At 52.2% G+C, this 17415-nt stretch overlaps 2 protein-coding genes across 3 annotated transcripts in view; both read right to left on the bottom strand.

Annotated features, from left to right (window-relative positions):
- DOLK (dolichol kinase) overlaps positions 1–17415 on the bottom strand; it is a 113388-nt gene that overhangs the window by 60906 nt on the left and 35067 nt on the right. The gene's annotated exons all lie outside the window — the stretch shown is intronic.
- SPOUT1 (SPOUT domain containing methyltransferase 1) lies at positions 167–15713 on the bottom strand. Of its 2 annotated transcripts, XM_079323966.1 has the most exons (24): positions 15570–15713; positions 14030–14151; positions 11419–11477; positions 10426–10576; positions 9927–10076; positions 9487–9573; positions 9253–9381; positions 8833–8953; positions 8151–8227; positions 7851–7940; positions 7361–7547; positions 7091–7167; positions 6844–6930; positions 4543–4585; positions 4335–4454; positions 3876–4035; positions 2943–3032; positions 2790–2839; positions 2501–2631; positions 2160–2232; positions 1823–1921; positions 1124–1226; positions 707–854; positions 188–603 (listed from the first exon to the last, which is right to left on the bottom strand). In XM_079323966.1, exons 2-24 carry the CDS (start codon positions 14111–14113, stop codon positions 529–531), a joined length of 2391 nt encoding a protein of 796 aa, XP_079180092.1. In that variant the 5' UTR covers positions 14114–14151; positions 15570–15713; the 3' UTR covers positions 188–528. The 2 variants fall into 2 exon arrangements, with proteins under 2 accessions (XP_079180093.1, XP_079180092.1); XM_079323967.1 differs by lacking the exons at positions 6844–6930; positions 7091–7167; positions 7361–7547; ... (8 more) ...; positions 14030–14151; positions 15570–15713 and adding an exon at positions 4694–4801 and having other exon boundaries at positions 167–603.

Raw genomic sequence — 17415 nt, 5'->3', positions numbered from 1 at the left:
TGTCTGAGCTCACCAGGCAGAGCTAAAGGCATCACAGATGGAGCCAACTGTAAGGAGATGATGATGATGATGTGTTTTAGTGCTGGGGCTGAATTGAAGCTCCAGCCCTTCCTGCTGTTGGGAAGGATGAAGCCTTGAAGGCTGAGGCAGGAACAGCTTCTTGGCAAATTCTGACTTCATTTCAGTCTGAAGGCCACATTACTCCAGAGGCACTGAGTGTGCCTACACCAAGACACACCTGATTTCACAGCAACTGAGGTTCCATACTGCTTTATTCCCACCTAGATGTCTGAGTTGCTGAGACCAAGCCTGCTGCCAGGCTTGTGCCAGCTGCTGGGAAGCAGCAACCAGCCCTTGGCTGGACCATGCAGGCAGGAGGGCACAGACTTGCTGCTCCCAGCAGCAGTGAATGCCTGGTGCTGCCAGCTCCAGTCACTGTGCCTTGGTCCAGGCTCCTGGAGTGACTTGCCCAGCACCCCACATTTGAAGAGCTGCCTCCCCAAGGGCAAGGTCAGTGGTTTCCTTTCCTCAGCTGTCTCTGGGTGTCTCCACAGCCTCCTCAAGGTGTGGTCTCAGCGCAGACAGGGAGATCAGCAGTGCTTCCTGCAGCAGAGCCAGGCCAGTCAGAGCACAGCTGGGCCCTGTGTGTCAGTGCCACAGGCAGAGCCAGCAGTGCTCTGGGCACAGCCAGGGCCAGCAGCCCTACCTCAGTCCGGATGGTTCTGCTGCCCTGGCTGGGACACGTGTTCACGTAGAAGTTAAACAAGACACTTGGGTCGGTGACCTCCAGGTTTGGGTCCACATCAACCCCAGCTTCCAAGCCTTCAAGGCCTCCAAATACCACAAGGGCATGCCTGGGGAGAGCACAAGGTCAGGGTGAGAGACAGACTGTCTAGGTGTGTGTCTGTCTGTGCTGCTGAAGCAGGGAGCTGTGTCTGCTGCTGATGGTACCAACTGCAGCTGCCTCCCCACCAAAGCCCCACAGCCCCTGGCCAATGTGACAGTCCCTGCTACCAACCCAGAGAAACAGGATTAGCCTTGTTCTGGGGTATTTCCCCTGCTCTGTTGCCTGCACCAGCCTCACTGGGAGCTCTGAGTGGGGCCAAGCAGGCAGGACACAAACCTGAAGGAGGGCAGAGTGACCTCGTCCACAGAGCTGCCCCTCTCTGAGGTCCCAATAGAGAGATCATAGCCTTCCTTGAATGGGCACTCTGAAAAGACAGCACCTGGAAAAGAGAGTTTGGGGTTACTGCTGCCCTGTCCTCACCCATGTGCCTTCTGGACAGGCTAAAACACTCCCTGGTTGAGTTGTGGCAGCAAGAGTTGCTTTCAGTGCCAAAACTGCATCTGGAGATAGAATGACTCCTCTTTCCCACGTAATTTTTCCTTGCTGCAAGAGTCTCCCCCATACTTTTCCTCAAAGCTGAAGACAGGTGCCAGGAACCACCCCTAACAGCTTACAGCCTTCCTAAAAGGTCAAATCAACAAGAAGATATGAAAAGAATTTTCCAGGGCTCTTTAACTCAAATTCCACTGCTGGCTCTGATGTAAATGAATGGGATGCAGTTATCATGGAAATAGAAAAGGGCACCAATTCATCTCTTGCTGTTTTGCAGCCATTTGGAGGTTACAGGGCAGAGTCTTGGAGGGTAACTGGAGTGGTTCATGCCTCTTTTCAGCCCTAAAATTTGCCTGCCACACGGCTACTGGCTGCATGTGTCAGCTGGCCTTCAGACAAGGAGATTTCTAGGAAAGAGATGTGTGCAGCCAGTAGTCCTGAGACTAGTGTGGAAGCCCAGAGGCAGAGAATCTGCACACTCACTCAAGCAGGAGGCCAGGCGGACACTGTAACCCCAGTACAAGCCTGAGACTTCCCGGGGGTGCTGCGAGGACACCACGGTGCCTTTCCTCACTTTGCCTTCTGAAAGAGAGCAAAGAGGATTAACAGCCCTGTGATCTGGTGAGATCTGGCCAGCCACAGCCAGCAGTTTTCCCTGGAAAACAGTTCTTTCCAGTTATTCAGGAAGGTATGGTAAGGGTGTTATTAAATTTGTGTATGGAGTGAAGGAAACACACAGAACTCTTGGGTGCCTTCAAACCTGTCAAATGGAAGCAGCAGCTCCTGTAAGTTTACAAATGCTACTGGAGCCATGGATTACCTGGGTTCTGGGGCTTCTGCAGGCGCACCGTGACTCGCAGACCAGGGTTCAGCTGTTTGTCAATCCTCACCTCCTGCAGTGACAGCCACCATCAGCACCAGACATGGGAAGGACTGGGCAAGGTGGGGAAGGAAGGGAATCCTTTGAGGAAGTGGGGGTCTGCTCTGGCCTGGAGCTGGAAGGAGGAGCTGTGTGTGTGGCTCAGGGGCTTGGTCATCAATCAGCAACAGCCTTAAACCCCCTGACAGCCTTCACAAACCCAGCAGTGCCCACCCTGCCTGCTTCAAATCTGCCAGAGAGACCAGGGAAGTTGCTTTGGCATCTGTGGGTAAGAGACACACCTTCCTCATCCCACAGTTAACTAAAGAGCCTTTGCCTGGCTTTGCTGGCCGGTCCAGCACGATTCCCTCCCGGTACTCCGAGTCCTCATCCACCCGCATGTGGTGGGGGCTGTCCAGGGGGTTGAGCAGCCCTAGAACACAGAGCAAAGAGGGAGGAAAACACAGCTGTAGGTGCAGGTGTTCCCCTGCTCCTCCCCTCTCAGGTCCAGCACTGAAGTGGGGATATGTTCTGGCTGTCCCACACACAATGAGCCAGAGCTCAGGAAGGAGGGAGACAACTCCATCTTACCTGCAAACTGCAGATCCTCGTGTTTTGGAAAAAAGGATTTCCTCAAGTACCTGTCATCAGAGAAATGTGAAAAGGAATTTTTATGGAATCTGTATCTCAATTCTAGCCCTGTTCTGACTCAAAGGAGCTGAGTATAGAGAAAAGCAAACTTACTGAGGGCACTCCAAGTACTGCAGGATCCGAGCCAGCTGCACACAAGCCTTGCCTTTCCTCCCAATTCCTTCAAAATCCCCTTCCACAGTCCTGAAAGTGAAAGCAAGCAGCTTGTTAACTTGGGATGAGATTGGTCAGGTCTCCAGAAGACCAAGCCTTGCTTCTTAATCTGACAGTAGCAGCACATTCCCTCCCTTCTAACCTTTGTAAAGAGCTTCTCCAGAGGCAGTCTGTTAACAAATCATCCTTGGAACTCTCTCAATAATCAAAGTATCTTCCTCAGTTTTGTTTTTTGATTGTTATGTATTAATGACATGGCAGTTGGATGCTACTAAGCTGGATGCTCCAGGACTGCATGGCTTGGCCAGTTAACTCATGTACAGGTCCAAGTGAAAAACTGAAGGATAGCAAAGCATCTTCTCTAAGGATACAGGCCATGTCCTGTCCTGTCCCTCCACAGCAAGGTTTAAGGGTGCAGGAGAACTTGGCCTCCTGTTGCTTTGTCAACCCCATGCTGGGATAAATGATCTGAGCTGCCAGGGCAGTTCACCCAACATCTTTTTCCCTGGGGTGTAGTGGTCCCTGTAATCCTGGCACTGGGGAGAGGTACATGCAGTTCCTTCTTGGCCTTAGCTAAATCAAAGAGTGAAGGAAGAGAAAGCTGAGAGGGAATACTGTGCAGAACAAGAGGGCTCTTCCTTCAGAGAATCACAGAATGGCCTGGATTGGAAGGGAGTTTAAACAATCATCTTGTTCCACCTCCTATCATGGACAGGGACATCTTTCCACTATCCCAGGTTGCTCCAAGCCCTGTCCAACCTGGCCTTGGACACTTCTCTGGGAAAGCTGTGCCAGGGCCTCACCACCATCCCAGGAAAAGAATTCCATCCTAAAATCTAATCTAAGCACGCTCTCCTTCAGCCTTTGCCTCACCTCACGTCCTCCCCCTGCTCGTCGAACACCACGATCTCATCCACGCAGAAGATGGCGCAGGCGCGGCCGATCTGTCCCGCCAGGTACGTGCGCAGCTCCAGCGACTGCGCGTTGTTGAGGATGGAGCCGGGCAGGGCCACGCTCAGCGTGTGCTGCCGGCCTGCGGGCAGAGACACGGCCGGGCAGCTCAGCGGCAGCAGCGCATTGCTGCTGCAGCTGCGCTTGTGGGGGAAAGGGCTGCTCTGTTTCTTAGATTTAAACACGGGTTTTATCTTAAGAAAGATCTCTGGTGCAGTGGTTGCTGCACAGTGTTCGTGCGTGTTTGGGCACGTGGACTGATGCACGTGGGATCTATGAAGTAACACCTTTGCTATCGATAGGTAACACTGACTGCCGAAACCAGCCAGCTTTTCTCCCACTTTCCACCCAGGTCTCCCCACCGGGTCACAGCGGCATCACCTCTGTCTTCCCTCTGTTCCTCCTGCGTCTGGGTTTGTTGTTCTTCCAGCTCTCGCATCCGTTGTTTCTCCAGTTTCTTCAGCAGCTTCAGTTCCTTCCATTTCTTCTTCTCGGCTTTCCCTGGGACGGAGAACAGCATTGATGTTAAACATCGCGCCGTGTCCGCTCCGAGCGGCCCCAGCCCCCGCGTGTGCCCGGCTTTCCTTACTCTCCTCCTTCCAGCGCCGCCAGTCCACCTTCCTGTCCTCAACCTGCGGGGCACAGCACGCGTTACCGCGGGGCTCCCCTCAGCGCCGGGCCCGGGGCACGGCCCGGGCTCCCCTCAGGGTCGCGGGCTGAACCCAGGGCCCCCAGCCCACCTGCGAACTCTTAGGCCGCTTCCCCACGCTGCTGCCGGTATCCGCCATCTTCCCCGCGCTGCCGGCCGCGCCCCGCGCTGCTGATTGGCCGGATTGCGCAGGCCCCGCCCCTGAGGGGAGGAGCCCAGGGTCATGTGGGCGGTGTTTAACCGGCCCGCGCGGCAGCGGAGCTAAGCAGGGTCGGTCGCGTTCCGCGGGAGGATGGGTGACCTGGGCGGACTGCGGGGCGCCGAGGAAGATCACAATTCCCATGTGGGGTGGGTATGGATTTATGTGTGTGTGGAGAGTGTACGTGTGTAAAACGTGAGTACACGTGTTTGCACAAGCCCTGCATGCGTTCTGGACGATAGGTAGATGCACCCTGCCCTTTGCAGGCTGTGTCATGGCCTAGATAAGAGCCCACGCATGTGGGGGTGTTGCAATTAATCTTCATGTTAACAATCTAATTGCACGGTTCTTTCTCTGTTTTGGTGGTTGCTGATTTTCTCACCGTGTTTGGCACATACGTGGATGCAAAAGGCCCTGACCCACCCAGCTGAGCAGGGTGAGATGAGCCACCAGGAGAGGCAGGTGGCTTTTTGCCTCCTTCCCTCTCGCCCTCCTTCCAGCTCTGCCTCCAGCGCCATTGGTATCACAGCTGCAGCCCAATCTGGAAAAACTACTGAGCTCTCCCCACCAGCCAAACGACAGCTCTCAAGGCCAGCTCCATCAGCCCTGCAGTCATTACAGAGACATTTACTCTTCCATGATTGCAGTAATTCCACTTTAATAATTTAACTGCTACAAACACTCATTGCACAGTCTGTTGCACACATCTCCTGCGTGGTTGAGGTTTTACACTCTCACCCAGGCTGAAATCGATGCTGATGCAAGAATTACCTCTCCAGAATTGCTCATGTTACCCCACCAGCTCTCTGGGTAGGAGACTGTGGTGGCCACCAGCAGTAGGAGCAGCCAAGGCCATGATGTCCAGTCTCTCCTGCCACTGTATGCACTTGTCAAAGCCCAGAAAAGGTTGTGCTCTGCAGCCTGGCAATATTGCCAAGCCCTGACAAAAGTGCCAGGAGTAATTTGGAAGGTTTGACAATAGCCAGGCTATTGGTAAAAGCCTGTTTCCTAAGGAACAGGCCTCCTTCCCTCAAATAACCAATTGTGTGGTTATCTTCCCCAGAGATGCACAGAAAAAAAAAAATACTGGGAAAACAGTTTATGATGGGAAATGTCATTTCACTTTGTCATTGTCAGGATCATGGGAGTCACCTTACTGATGGCTGGTGATACTGGCTAGTCCTGTGGGAATGCTGCCCTGAGTGGGGATGTGGAGCAAGATAAGCCACATCAACCCCCCCAACATGGCCTTAAAGGTAGGTCCTGAAAGACCTTCTCAGAATTTGGTGGTGAGACAGATCCCAGGAGCCATCCTCACCTTGTGTGCTGCTGGATGCATCCCAGAAGCAATTAGCAAAGTTTTTACATGTAAAAAATGTCAAATACTGTCAGTGCACACAAAGTCTCACTTCTTGAAATCATTTCACAGTGACTGAAAATGTCCCCCAGGTCCTGGGCCTGGAAAATTTAACCATTTGTCTGACAGAAAATGTTATTGAAAGCATTGAAGTAAGATTATATCAAAGTTTGTAGACAAGTGAAGAAGAGCAGTCAGGGCAGATGAGGACCAAGGGGAGCCTGGTTCTCTCTCAGTGTATTCAGGAGCTGTTTTTTTTCCTGTTTCCATTTTTTCAATATCTCATTTGCTGCCTTCAGTGTAGCTTCCTCCTAAAAAATACCACAGGTTTGGTCAGTGGCTCCCAGGCAAATCCAATTCCCCTTCACTGCAACCATTGTTGATACAAAAATCCTGTTCTCATTCTGGAGCATTGCAGGTTCAGTATGAGACAGGCACAGTCATTGAGCAGCTAAAGGGGCACCTAGAGAGTCCCTTCCTTGGCCAAGAAATGTAGGATGCTGATGGGACAAGGTTTAGGATGGTCCTGGCACATCTGCTGTCCCCAGCTCAGCTCATGTGTCTGCAGAAGTGGTTGCTGCAGCTGGGATGCAATGGTGGGGCTCCAATCCTGCATTTCTCTCATTAAACCAGCCCTGATTATTAGTCCCAACCTTGCCTTCCTTAGTGCTGTCACATATCTCACCTTTGCAAAGCAGAACCGGATGAAATTGGTGTAGTTGTTCTTGTGGGCCTCGCTGTAGAAAGCAGAGAGTGGGATGGCAGCAAGCCCCTGGCAAGAGGAAGCACGTGGAGTTGAGGTTCCTGCTCTGGGGCTGGCCTGCAGCCTGCTGTGCCCCAGTGTGGGTGGAAGCCAGGCCTCCCAGCCATGAGCCTGGGTGGGCACAAACCCACCCAAAGCAAAGGCAGCAGAAAGGGCCAGACTCATTTACCTTGTTCTTGACCATCCACTTTGTAAATCTGTAGTCATAGGGCTCATCTGAGTTGGGGACATCAGGAACATCAGATTCTGCAGGAGAAGCACAGCAGGACAGAGGCTGGGGCAGCTGCCAGGTGCCTCAGCTGAGCCCCAAGCCTTGCAGCTTGGATGGGGAACATGCAGTGTCTCCCTGCTTTGATGGTGGTTTATGCAGGTTCCTGTCCCTGCCAGCAGCACCACCCCCCACACCCAGCCCACCTGGGCAGGACTGCAGGTGACTCACTGAACTGGGAGATGTCTGCCACCAGGAAGTAGGTGCCCTCGGGGATGATGGGCTTCATCCCCACCTCATCCAGGCTCTGAACCAGCCAGTCTCTCTTTTGCTGCAGCTCCTTGGGCAGCTGGACGAAGTAACTCTCTGGTTTTCCATAGAGTGTGAGCTCCCTCTGGAAACCCTGAGCCACGGCCTCCTGTAAGGAGAGAGGAGCCAGTGCCCAGTGGGAAGATGGTCAGGGCTTTCTTAGGAACTGAAGTTCCTGCAATTCACAGGTGATTAGGGAGCTCTCTGCTTCCAGCCCCTCTGAACTGCCCCTTAGATTTGTCAATGCAAGATATGGAATACACCCCAGGCAGGCTGGAGGGGGAGAAGGAGCATCTCCAGGGCACTACAAATCATCTGTGTATGCCTTTCAGGTCAGCTGTGGGCAAGAGGACCATCTACCCTGCTCTGAGGGTTTGGGAATTGCAGACCCAGTTGCAGGGAGCTGCCTTACCTGGGCAACTGTGGCACAGTGGTACACTGAGTTCTGGTGCACAGTACGGAGGTGCTGCAGCAGCCTGTCGGGTCCCACAACCCAGCCCACCTGCAGCCAGGAGAGGAGGGGGAAGATGGTGAGTCTCAGGGTACCTGCTCAGGCTCCCCTTTCTGTGCCTGTGCTGGTTTCATTGTTTTTTCTAGACAGAACTTTACTTTCAGACCCTGACTCTCAAAGCTGAGTGTGGCTGCAGCATCCCCAGTGCAGTGTTACAGCAATGGGACAGGGACACAATGAGGTGCCACATGGGATATTCACCTTCCATCCAGTGGCACTGAAGGTCTTCCCAGCACTCCCGATGATCACTGTGCGGTCCCACATCCCCTGCAAGCTGGCTGGCAATGAAAGGAGAGAAACCCCAATGGCAGAGCTCAGCATGCTCCTTTCTGGGCTGCATTAATGGCACCTGGGACCTCTCTGTCCACCATAATCCATGGTGAACTTGTGTGATCACAGCACATCTTTCACCTGGGTGAGCCTCAGAGCACATCCCCAGCAGGCAGCCAGGTTTCTCAAGAGCATCTCCTTTCAATTAAGCATTTTCACAAGCATGGACCCAGCCCCAGGGCTCTTGGAGATGCCAAGCACCATCACCCTGCATCAAGGTGATGGCATTTTATTCCAGCTGGAAGAACAGGCTGAAATCGTGTTGAAATGGATTTCCTGAAACTAGAGACTCAGAAAACTGTGGCTTTACACAGTATGGGACAAAAACCAGTTTTGTTGGAGCCAAGGGGCTTTTTGTTCTAGATCTCCCCTCTGACTGGCTCTGAAGTTAGAGCTTCTGTTTAGCACCTGGTTTAGAGGCTGAGACTGAAGTGCAGCAAAACACCTCCAGTGGGGAATTCAGCCTAGTACAGCTCTGGGGCTCCGGGGGCCGCCGGTGCAACGCCCGTTCCCTGCCCCGCCCCGCCCCGCCCCGCCCCGCCCCGCCCCGTACCGATGCGGATGTGCTGCTTCCCGTCGTAGACCAGCCACTCGTACACCTCGTCGCTGATGCACAGCACGTCGTGCTTCACACACAGCTCTGCGATCAGCCCCAGCTCCTCCCGGCTGAACACCTGCAGCAGGCACAGAGTGCAGCAGAGATGCAGCAGGAGCATTTCTGAAGGTTCTGTGTATCCTCCTGGCACCATCTCCCATGCCGGGGGGGGCAGGAGCTGCCTGCAGAGTCTAACAGGGCAAAAGCACTGCTGGCACCAAAGACAAGGCTCAAAAACACCAGGAGACTGAGCACAGCATGTGGTGCCCCCACAACACCCACTGCCCTTGTGTGCAAGGCAGGGTGAGTCACTGCTGCACTGCAAGTGTGGCTGCAGCACCAGCAGCTTCCAGGGCCCAGCATGGCCAGCAGGGTTACCTTGCCCAGAGGGTTGTTGGGTGAGTTCAGGACGATGGCTTTAGTCCGTTCACTGAATTTAGAAGCCAGTTCAGCTGGGTCCAGCTGCCAGTCTGCACTAGACATCAATTTTCCATCTTTTGGAGGATTCTAGAGAGAACACAGGAACCTTGGTTTGCTTTGCTACCTCTGCACTTTGTTTCTCACTCACCTCTTTGCTGCCTGCTGTGACTCTTCCCTTCTCCACCCACTCACCGGTCTCAGAGGGACAAACACAGGTGTCCCACCAGCCATTTTCACCATGGGCTCATAGCAGTCGAAGAAGGGTTCAATGATTATCACCTGGAAGAAAAGGACATGTCAGCATCCTCCTGGTCCTGCTCAGATCTTCCCTGCAGAGTGCAGAGAGCAATGGGAGGGACAGGACATCTTAATCTCTTAATTACTATAATGGAGAACTTGCACTGGCTGTGGGGAATGTCAGGAAGGACACCACCACTCACAAACAAAAAGGTTATTTTGCTTTATGCAGAAATAAGGCAGTGCCCTGCAGCAGATAATTTCTTCCTTTGAAAGCTCAAGTACTGCAGAATGGGGATAAAACTGGTTTTGCTTTGGAAAAGGACAATGAAAATCAGCCTGCAGGTCCCCCTGGGGGAAGGCTGCCAGTGCAACAAGCCCTAATCTTGGGTTACCTCATCACCTTCATCCACTAAAGCCTGGAAGCAGCAGAACAGAGCCTGGTATGCCCCCACAGTCACCATCACATTGGTCATAGGATCCAGGTCTCGTCCAAGCAGCTTCTCGAAGAATTGGGCTAGGACCTTCACCAGAGGTGGGTGGCCCTGTGGGGTGAGAGAAGGGTGGGAATTGGGTTGCAGAAGACTCCTAAACCAAGGGTGAACCCTTGGAAGAGGACTGGGAAGCCAAGAGCCCTGTGAGATCTTCCAGCCTGGCTGCTTCCAACATCCCAGTAAAGCAGGGAGGTACTGGGAACAGTGGTCGAGGCTGGATGTGTGATTTGCCTCATGTTTTTTCCTGTTTCTTCTGAGCTCTGAAGCAGCCAGGGCTGGTGGGGAGGGAGGGAGGGAGGGAGGGAGGGAGGGAGGGAGGGAGGGAGGGAGGGAGGGAGGGAGGGAGGGAGGGAGGGAGGGAGGGAAGGGTGGTGCTGGGGAGGGAGGTCTGTCCACGCACGAAGGCACGGGTGTACTGGTGCAGCATGTGGTTCCCCCCGCCGAGGGCTCTCCTCAGTGCCTCTGTCAGAAAGTCTGGTGCAGGGAAGTCAGGGAAGCCCTGGCCCAGGTTCACCTTGGAGTAGGTAGTAGCCAGTTTTACAAATTCCACCCTGGAGAGAAGGGAAACAAAAGCACTTTCAGAGGGTCTGAGCAGTGTGCATCCCTTTGGAAGGCAGTGGGGTTGGTGTCCCTGCTGCAAACAGGACCAAGGACCAAGCACAGGTCATTTCAGACCTGTTGCAATTAAACCAAGGATGATGAACTATTGCACTGGGGGAATGATTTTAATTTATTCTCCCAAGAAATAGCTCCTGTGCCAGTGTGTGGTCACAGCTGAAAGCCTGTGGTGTTTCTGATCACACTGGACTGAGCAAGAGGGAATTTGAAGGTTTTCAGCTCTGCAAAATTTAGCAAACTAGACACTGTGAAGGCCTCTGCAGAAGGCAAGGTGGTCACTGCTCATCTCCAATCAAACAGGTCAGCTCACTGGCAGTTTGTAGCTTCAACCCAGGGGAAAGACCATTTAAATCTCTTCTTCCAGCATGCAATTTCCCAGTGTCATATTGTGCCTGGCAGGATGGGAATGGCATTTGCAGCAGCCCTTCACCTGCCTCTGACCTTGCACACCCAGCCAGTGTGCAGCAAACACTTGGCTCAGATTTGGATGCCACTGGGATCATTTGAGTGCATGGGTCAGAGGGAGGGCAATGCTTCTGCCTGCTCAGTGGTGCAAAACACTTGATACATCATCAAGTGAGAGCTGCAGGTACACAACTGACTCACAGTAAAGTCTTCTGGGACAAACTTGCTCTGATGTGCTTCCTGAATACATGCAAAGCAGTTGAGGGAAACTTCTGCTCCATGTTGTGTGGATACTGTGGTTTCAATCTGTTTTTAGGATACCTAAAACCACATTTACCACCTGGGTAAACCAGATATTCTTTTAACTTACCAGATATTTTTATCTATTCCCTCCAGCCTCCGAGCTTGCACTTGCTTTGACATTTTTGCCTGCAGAGAGTGAGAAAGAAAGTGAGTTTGAAGCTTTTAAATGAAGCCACAAAGTGGCTATGGCCTCCCCAGAGGTTTTTTTCCCAACAGAAGGTGTGCCCTTTAGTATTGCTTCATGGGCTCCCTGACTGACCTTGGAGCTGTAATACTGTTGCAATGGTTTCTGCTTTCACTTACAAGTTTCAACAAGATTTGGGAAAATAGATGAACAAGAGAAGCTTTCCTACACTCACTGGGGAAGTGGCAATGCCTTAAACCTCATTACCTGTTGGGATTAGTCATGGGGTCAAGCTCAGCCAGGCTGTGACAGCCAGGCCAAGGACCCTGGACCTCAGGCTTTTGCCTTCCATGACCTCTCCATCTTACTCTACAAGCCATGAAATACCCCCTTTTCCTAGAAGAGCAAACTATTTTATTCCATGCTGCTCTCTGAAGTAGCAGAAGTAAATACTCTTCTGTCCTGATGAAGTACTTGGTAAGGGGGCTTGCTCTAGATCCCATAAAAAATGTGCAGAGTTTTCTATTTAAAGTTAATGATGTCAAACCCAAGCAGTAACTAGGTACAGGCAAGAGAGAGCAGAGCACAGAGGTCAGTGTGATGTAAGAGACACTGAGGTACCATGCTGTGACTGGCTTGCAATTTCCATGTACATCATGGTTCAGGGGAGTGGAAAGAAAGACAGCAGGAAACACTGAAAGCAAAACCCTCCTTCCAGCTGGATAAGCACAGTGGGAGGAAGTTGGATGTGCTTTATGGGGAATTCATCACAAGGATGATGAAAAGCATCAGAGACAGAATTTAATAACTCAGCAGTGCAGGGAAAAGGTACCCAGACAGGGAAGGGGCTGGAAACTGAAGACAAATGATGCTCAGTGCACCAGAAAGAGCCAGTGTGGGGGCACGAGGAGGGCAGCCCTGAAGCAATGAGTGAAGGAAACCATTGTCACCACAGCAAATGAAAATATTTGAACTGGAACAAGGAAGGCATGTGAAAGCAGCTGAGGTGAGATGCAGAGCTGGGATGTGCAGGGGTCTGTGCTCTCCATGGCAGGATGGTGGGGGGGGGATACCAGGTCAGCCCCCTCCCAGCACTCAGCTGCAGCAGGACTTACCTACTCCCCTCTGCTGTTCCCACAGCACTGCACCAGAATTTGGGTAGTGCTCCAAGGATATTTTGTGCTGAGGTCCTTAGATTTTTATACAGCTTCAGCCCTTACCAGAGGTCTCTGCAAACACCCTGCCAAGGAGCCCTGTGTTTCAGAGGGCACCAGGTGGACTCTGCTCCACCCTGGTGCCAGGCAAGCAGCCAATGGCAAGCAGAAGTCACTGGCTCCAGGGCAGCCCTCTCCTCTCCTCTCCTCTCCTCTCCTCTCCTCCTCCTCTCCTCTCCTCTCCTCTCCTCTCCTCTCCTCTCCTCTCCTCTCCTCTCCTCTCCTCTCCTCTCCTCTCCTCTCCTCTCCTCTCCTCTCCTCTCCTCTCCTCTCCTCTCCTCTCCTCTCCTCTCCTCTCCTCTCCTCTCCTCTCCTCTCCTCTCCTCTCCTCTCCTCTCCTCTCCTCTCCTCTCCTCTCCTCTCCTCTCCTCTCCTCTCCCTCAGCTTTGCTCTTTCTGCACAAGCTCGTGGCTGTTATAGTCACAAGACCCAGTGCCTGAACTGATTTGGGTGGGAGCAGAAGGATTTATGGCTTGGGAAGTAAAAGATAGCTGGATGTAAAATATTAACAGCTCCACTGCTGTTCTTGCAAGGTGGGGCTACTACAGGTCAGAGAATTTAACAGATGACCAAGTATGATGGGGATCAGTGGGAAGAAGGTGCCTTAAGCCTTGAAATTCCCAGTTCTGAGGAAAGGCCTTGTCTGCTTCAGGAAAAGAAATAACAAATACTTTTTTGTCAGATGTCCCCTCCACCCCATCCTATCCCCAGATGTGTGTGATGCTGCCATGGAGAGCAACACAGGCTCAGGATCATGCAGCCCTCAAATCTGTTTCAGCCTGTTGTGGTCCCCAGACAGAAGGTCAGTTTGTCAGGGTGCCACACAGGAGAGCTGAGTGCCAATGCAGAAGAGCTGGCATTCATGAACTTCCACCACTGACTCTGCTGTGTCTGCCTTGCTCTGCATGTTTGGATCTCTGAGTGGATGCTGATATTTTCCAAGTACTTTACAAGCCAAAAGGCTCAAGTAGAGACAATCAGATGAAGCAACCCCACAAACAAGGAGCCTCCTCTATGAAGGATATTCCCTTCCTTTATGAAGATCTTTAAAAAAGCTCCCTGGAAATAAGCAGGTACAGAGGAAGTTGCACCAAAGTGGCTGTTCCTGACATGATGTCTGCTCCTGCTGCCAAGGTGAGCTGCCCTGGGCAGGCTGCCAGCCAGGAACAGTCCCCCTGGGCATTCCATACCTGTCTGGGGCAGGAGCTATGTCCAGCACTGCTGTTCCTCTCCAGCCAGGAACAGTCCCCCTGGGCATTCCATACCTGTCTGGGGCAGGAGCTATGTCCAGCACTGCTGTTCCTCTCCAGCCAGGAACAGTCCCCCTGGGCATTCCATACCTGTCTGGGGCAGGAGCTATGTCCAGCACTGCTGTTCCTCTCCAGCCAGAGGTGACGCAGGGACGGTCCCGCTCTCCTGAGCATGCCACAGCTCCTGCTGCCTCACTCCTCCAGGCACAGACCTGCAATTCCACAGACAAAGGAGGGGCCTCAGAGCTGCTCCACAGGGTTCAAGCAAACCTGGGATGGGGCAGACCCAAAGCACAGGCCACAGAGAGGAAAAGGCAAAACAAGCTGCTTTGTGTGTTGTCACTGCAATGTCCCACAGTGCTGGGGCTGTACTTTGTGCCCATGACACACAGAATCAGGATCACAAAGGCAACCATGACTTCTGCCCCCTCTCTCCCAACCCAGGCTTCCCACACTTTGCACCCATGGGAGTGGTATGGACACCAGGGAGAGCATCCTCTGGGAATTTGGTACTCAGCATCAGCCCCCCACCCAGTGTCACTGAGCCCAGGTAACTCTTGCCTCTGCCCTTCCTCCTCTGCAGCATCTTCACCTTCCTGGCCCATACAGAGAATCTTTGGCCTCTCAGCTGCTGGAGCTCTGATTTAGTCACAAGTTTTATTCAAATTAACAGGATGCCACCTTCTATCTCTAAAATTATTTTGGTGATTATCTTACCTTCAAGGGCCCCAAACAAATTGATTTCTGTGTCTAAAACACAGCTTGTTCCTTCACCTCAGGTTCCTTCTACTATTCAACAGCATTACTTAAACATGCAGTATTTAAACTAAAATAATGTTTTTTTAGGTACTTGAGAAAAAAGCAACAAGGCTGGAGGACACATGCACCTTTATTATAACCAGCCATGCATTAATTTAGCCATCTGCCAAAAAATTAATTAAAACAGGTTTCAAGCTGACCAGCCCACAGGTAAGCTCTCAATAGCAGGATCTGAATCCCCAGTGTTCTGCATTTTTTATTTCTAAAAAAAGTGCAAAGCAGCTGCCAGCCGAGACCAGTGGGGTTTCACATCTGTTTGCCAAGTGTGAAAAAATAGCACAATTTATGGAAAAATGGGAAGCCATGGCTATGAAATCTCACCTTGTGCTTGCATGACACTGAGATGTGGGGGGCACACTGTTTTGGGGTGCGAAGCAAAGGAGTCCTGGAATGAGGGGACCTACCCTGCAGGGGACAGAATCAAAAAAGGTTTTATCAGAGGGCAGCAAACCACAGGGCTGGGGAGCAGCACCAGGGAGCAGCTCACTCTGGCAGGGACACTGGACACTGGAGCAGAGGATTTTGGAGGTGACAACCCGAAGGTCACCTCGGGGACTGGTCACTCACCAGCTCCAGCCCGCGAGTCGCTACCCTGCATCCCGGGGCTCCTCAAATTCCCCCTGGGCAGCTCGGGGGTGCACCAGGGAGGCTTTGGGGACACGGCTGTCCCTGGATGTGCCCCGGGAGGACAGCAGGAGCAGGGGAGCTTTGGGGACACGGTTGTCCCTGGATCTGCCCCGGGAGGACAGCTGGAGCTGACACTGGGGACAAAGCAGCTGCCGGAGGGACAGCGGGGACAAATCCAACTTACATGGAGCTGGGCTGAGCTGCTTTAGGCTGCACAGGCTGGCACAGCCGCCCAGGCTGCCCGGGCACACATCCCCGCTTCTGCCCGGCCCCGAAGCTTCATCGGCGGCTGCGACTTCCTGGGAGGAGCCGCAGGAAGGCAGGGCCGGAGCTGCAGCCCTGGAAAATCCTACCGGGAAAAGCCTCCGAGGGGTTTGGCTGTCAGGGGAAATAGCCCAGCTTGTTGTTCAGCTGGAAGCTCATGCTGGTATTACCATAGCGGCTTTTTTTTTTTTTTTTTGTGGTCTGGATGTAACTACTTTAGCATGGTGGTGGTAGAGAATTTCCTGGACACAGATCCTGGGCTGTGGAATCCCTGGACACACATCCTGGCTGTGGAATCCCTGGACACAGATCCTGGGCTGTGGCCAGGCAGGGATAGCAGCAATTTCAGGGATGCAGGAGCTGAACTCTCCATCAGTGTTTGCAAGCTCACAGGTGCTGCAGTGGGATGTTGAGAGAAAACTGCCCTCTCTTCCCTGTTCCTTTTGTGACAAGGCTTGAGCTGCACTGATGAGTCAGGATCATCTGGATGATTTCTGTCTCCCTTTCACAGCAGGAAAAAGTGAGCCACGGGGAAAGGAAGCGGCTGCATCCGCTGTGCCAAAGGTTCCCAATCCCAGCCCGACATCCCACAGGCATCCCTGAGTTGATTAAGCAGGAGAGAATGTCTGCAGGGAGAGGAAAGCTCTGTTTTCTCAATTTCTGTTAAACACTGAAACAAACAGATGGAAGGAAAGCTTGGTTCTGTAAGAATATTCACGTCACACCCAGAGTCATCAAATGGCTCTGTGGCCTTCTTTCTTCCTGTGCTTTCTTTGCCCTGTCCTCCACCAGCCTTGTGCTTTCCCTGGTTGTTATTTGCCCCTGAACTGAGCTCATTTGATTAGATATATTAGCAGAAAACCAATTTGGTGGAAAAGTGGCCAATTTTCTGTCCGATCCATGAGTTGGACCTGGGTCAGGTTGGATGTGAGGGCACAAGGTCCTGAAAGGAAAAACAGATGTGGGCATGAAGGAGCAGGGAGAAAAAAGGGATGGACACAAACCTTCACCTTCCCTGTCAGGATTTACATTTTATATTTGTCCAAGAGTATCATGAAACTTCACCTTAAGGCCCTCTCGAAATTCAGCAGAAATTTCTGGATGAGGTCAGTGATGTAAAGGACACATCTGACCTTCTACTTTTACTCTAAAACTCAAGGAAAGTTATGGCCCTGCTTTTCTTCAGGTAATTTTAATTTAAGAAATGCATCTGGATATGAACAATTTTTAATTAGCTTTGAGTTAAAAAAAAAGCTATTGCACTGGGCTGAGTAGAGTCTACAGCACTATATCCTGGCACTGGGATCCCACTCTTCTGATACAAGTCCTGTGCCTGTGGCTACAGGGAGTCGCCAAGATTTATAATATCCCTAGAAAGCCACAGATAAACTTATTTTATTGTTACAGATCTCACTGGTGTATACAAGTTAAAATTAGCTGCACTTACCCCTCAGAACCGCCTGCTGTACACGAATAAAATTCCAACAAATGCCTTTGAACCATCCTTTATGAATTTAAAAATAAATTATGCCGCACAGCGTCCTCCATTGCGTCAGACAAGTAAAAATAACTACGAGTGAATCACTTTTTTCAGGCACCACAAACTTCACAGCAGCTGGATGCTCTCAGCGCCGGCTGGAGCTGAGGCGGCTCCTTTAAGGCTGGCGCCATTTTGGGCGCTGCCCGGCACCAAGATGGCGCCGCCGCCCTCACTCCCCCCCCTCTTGGCGCCCACCCCCTATGGCACTCGCCCTGCACAAAGATGG

This window comes from Erithacus rubecula, assembly GCF_903797595.1.
Source record: "Erithacus rubecula genome assembly, chromosome: 21".
NCBI lineage: Eukaryota > Metazoa > Chordata > Aves > Passeriformes > Muscicapidae > Erithacus > Erithacus rubecula.
Note: the sequence above shows the minus strand (reverse complement) of the source record. Positions and strands in the feature narration are given on the sequence as shown.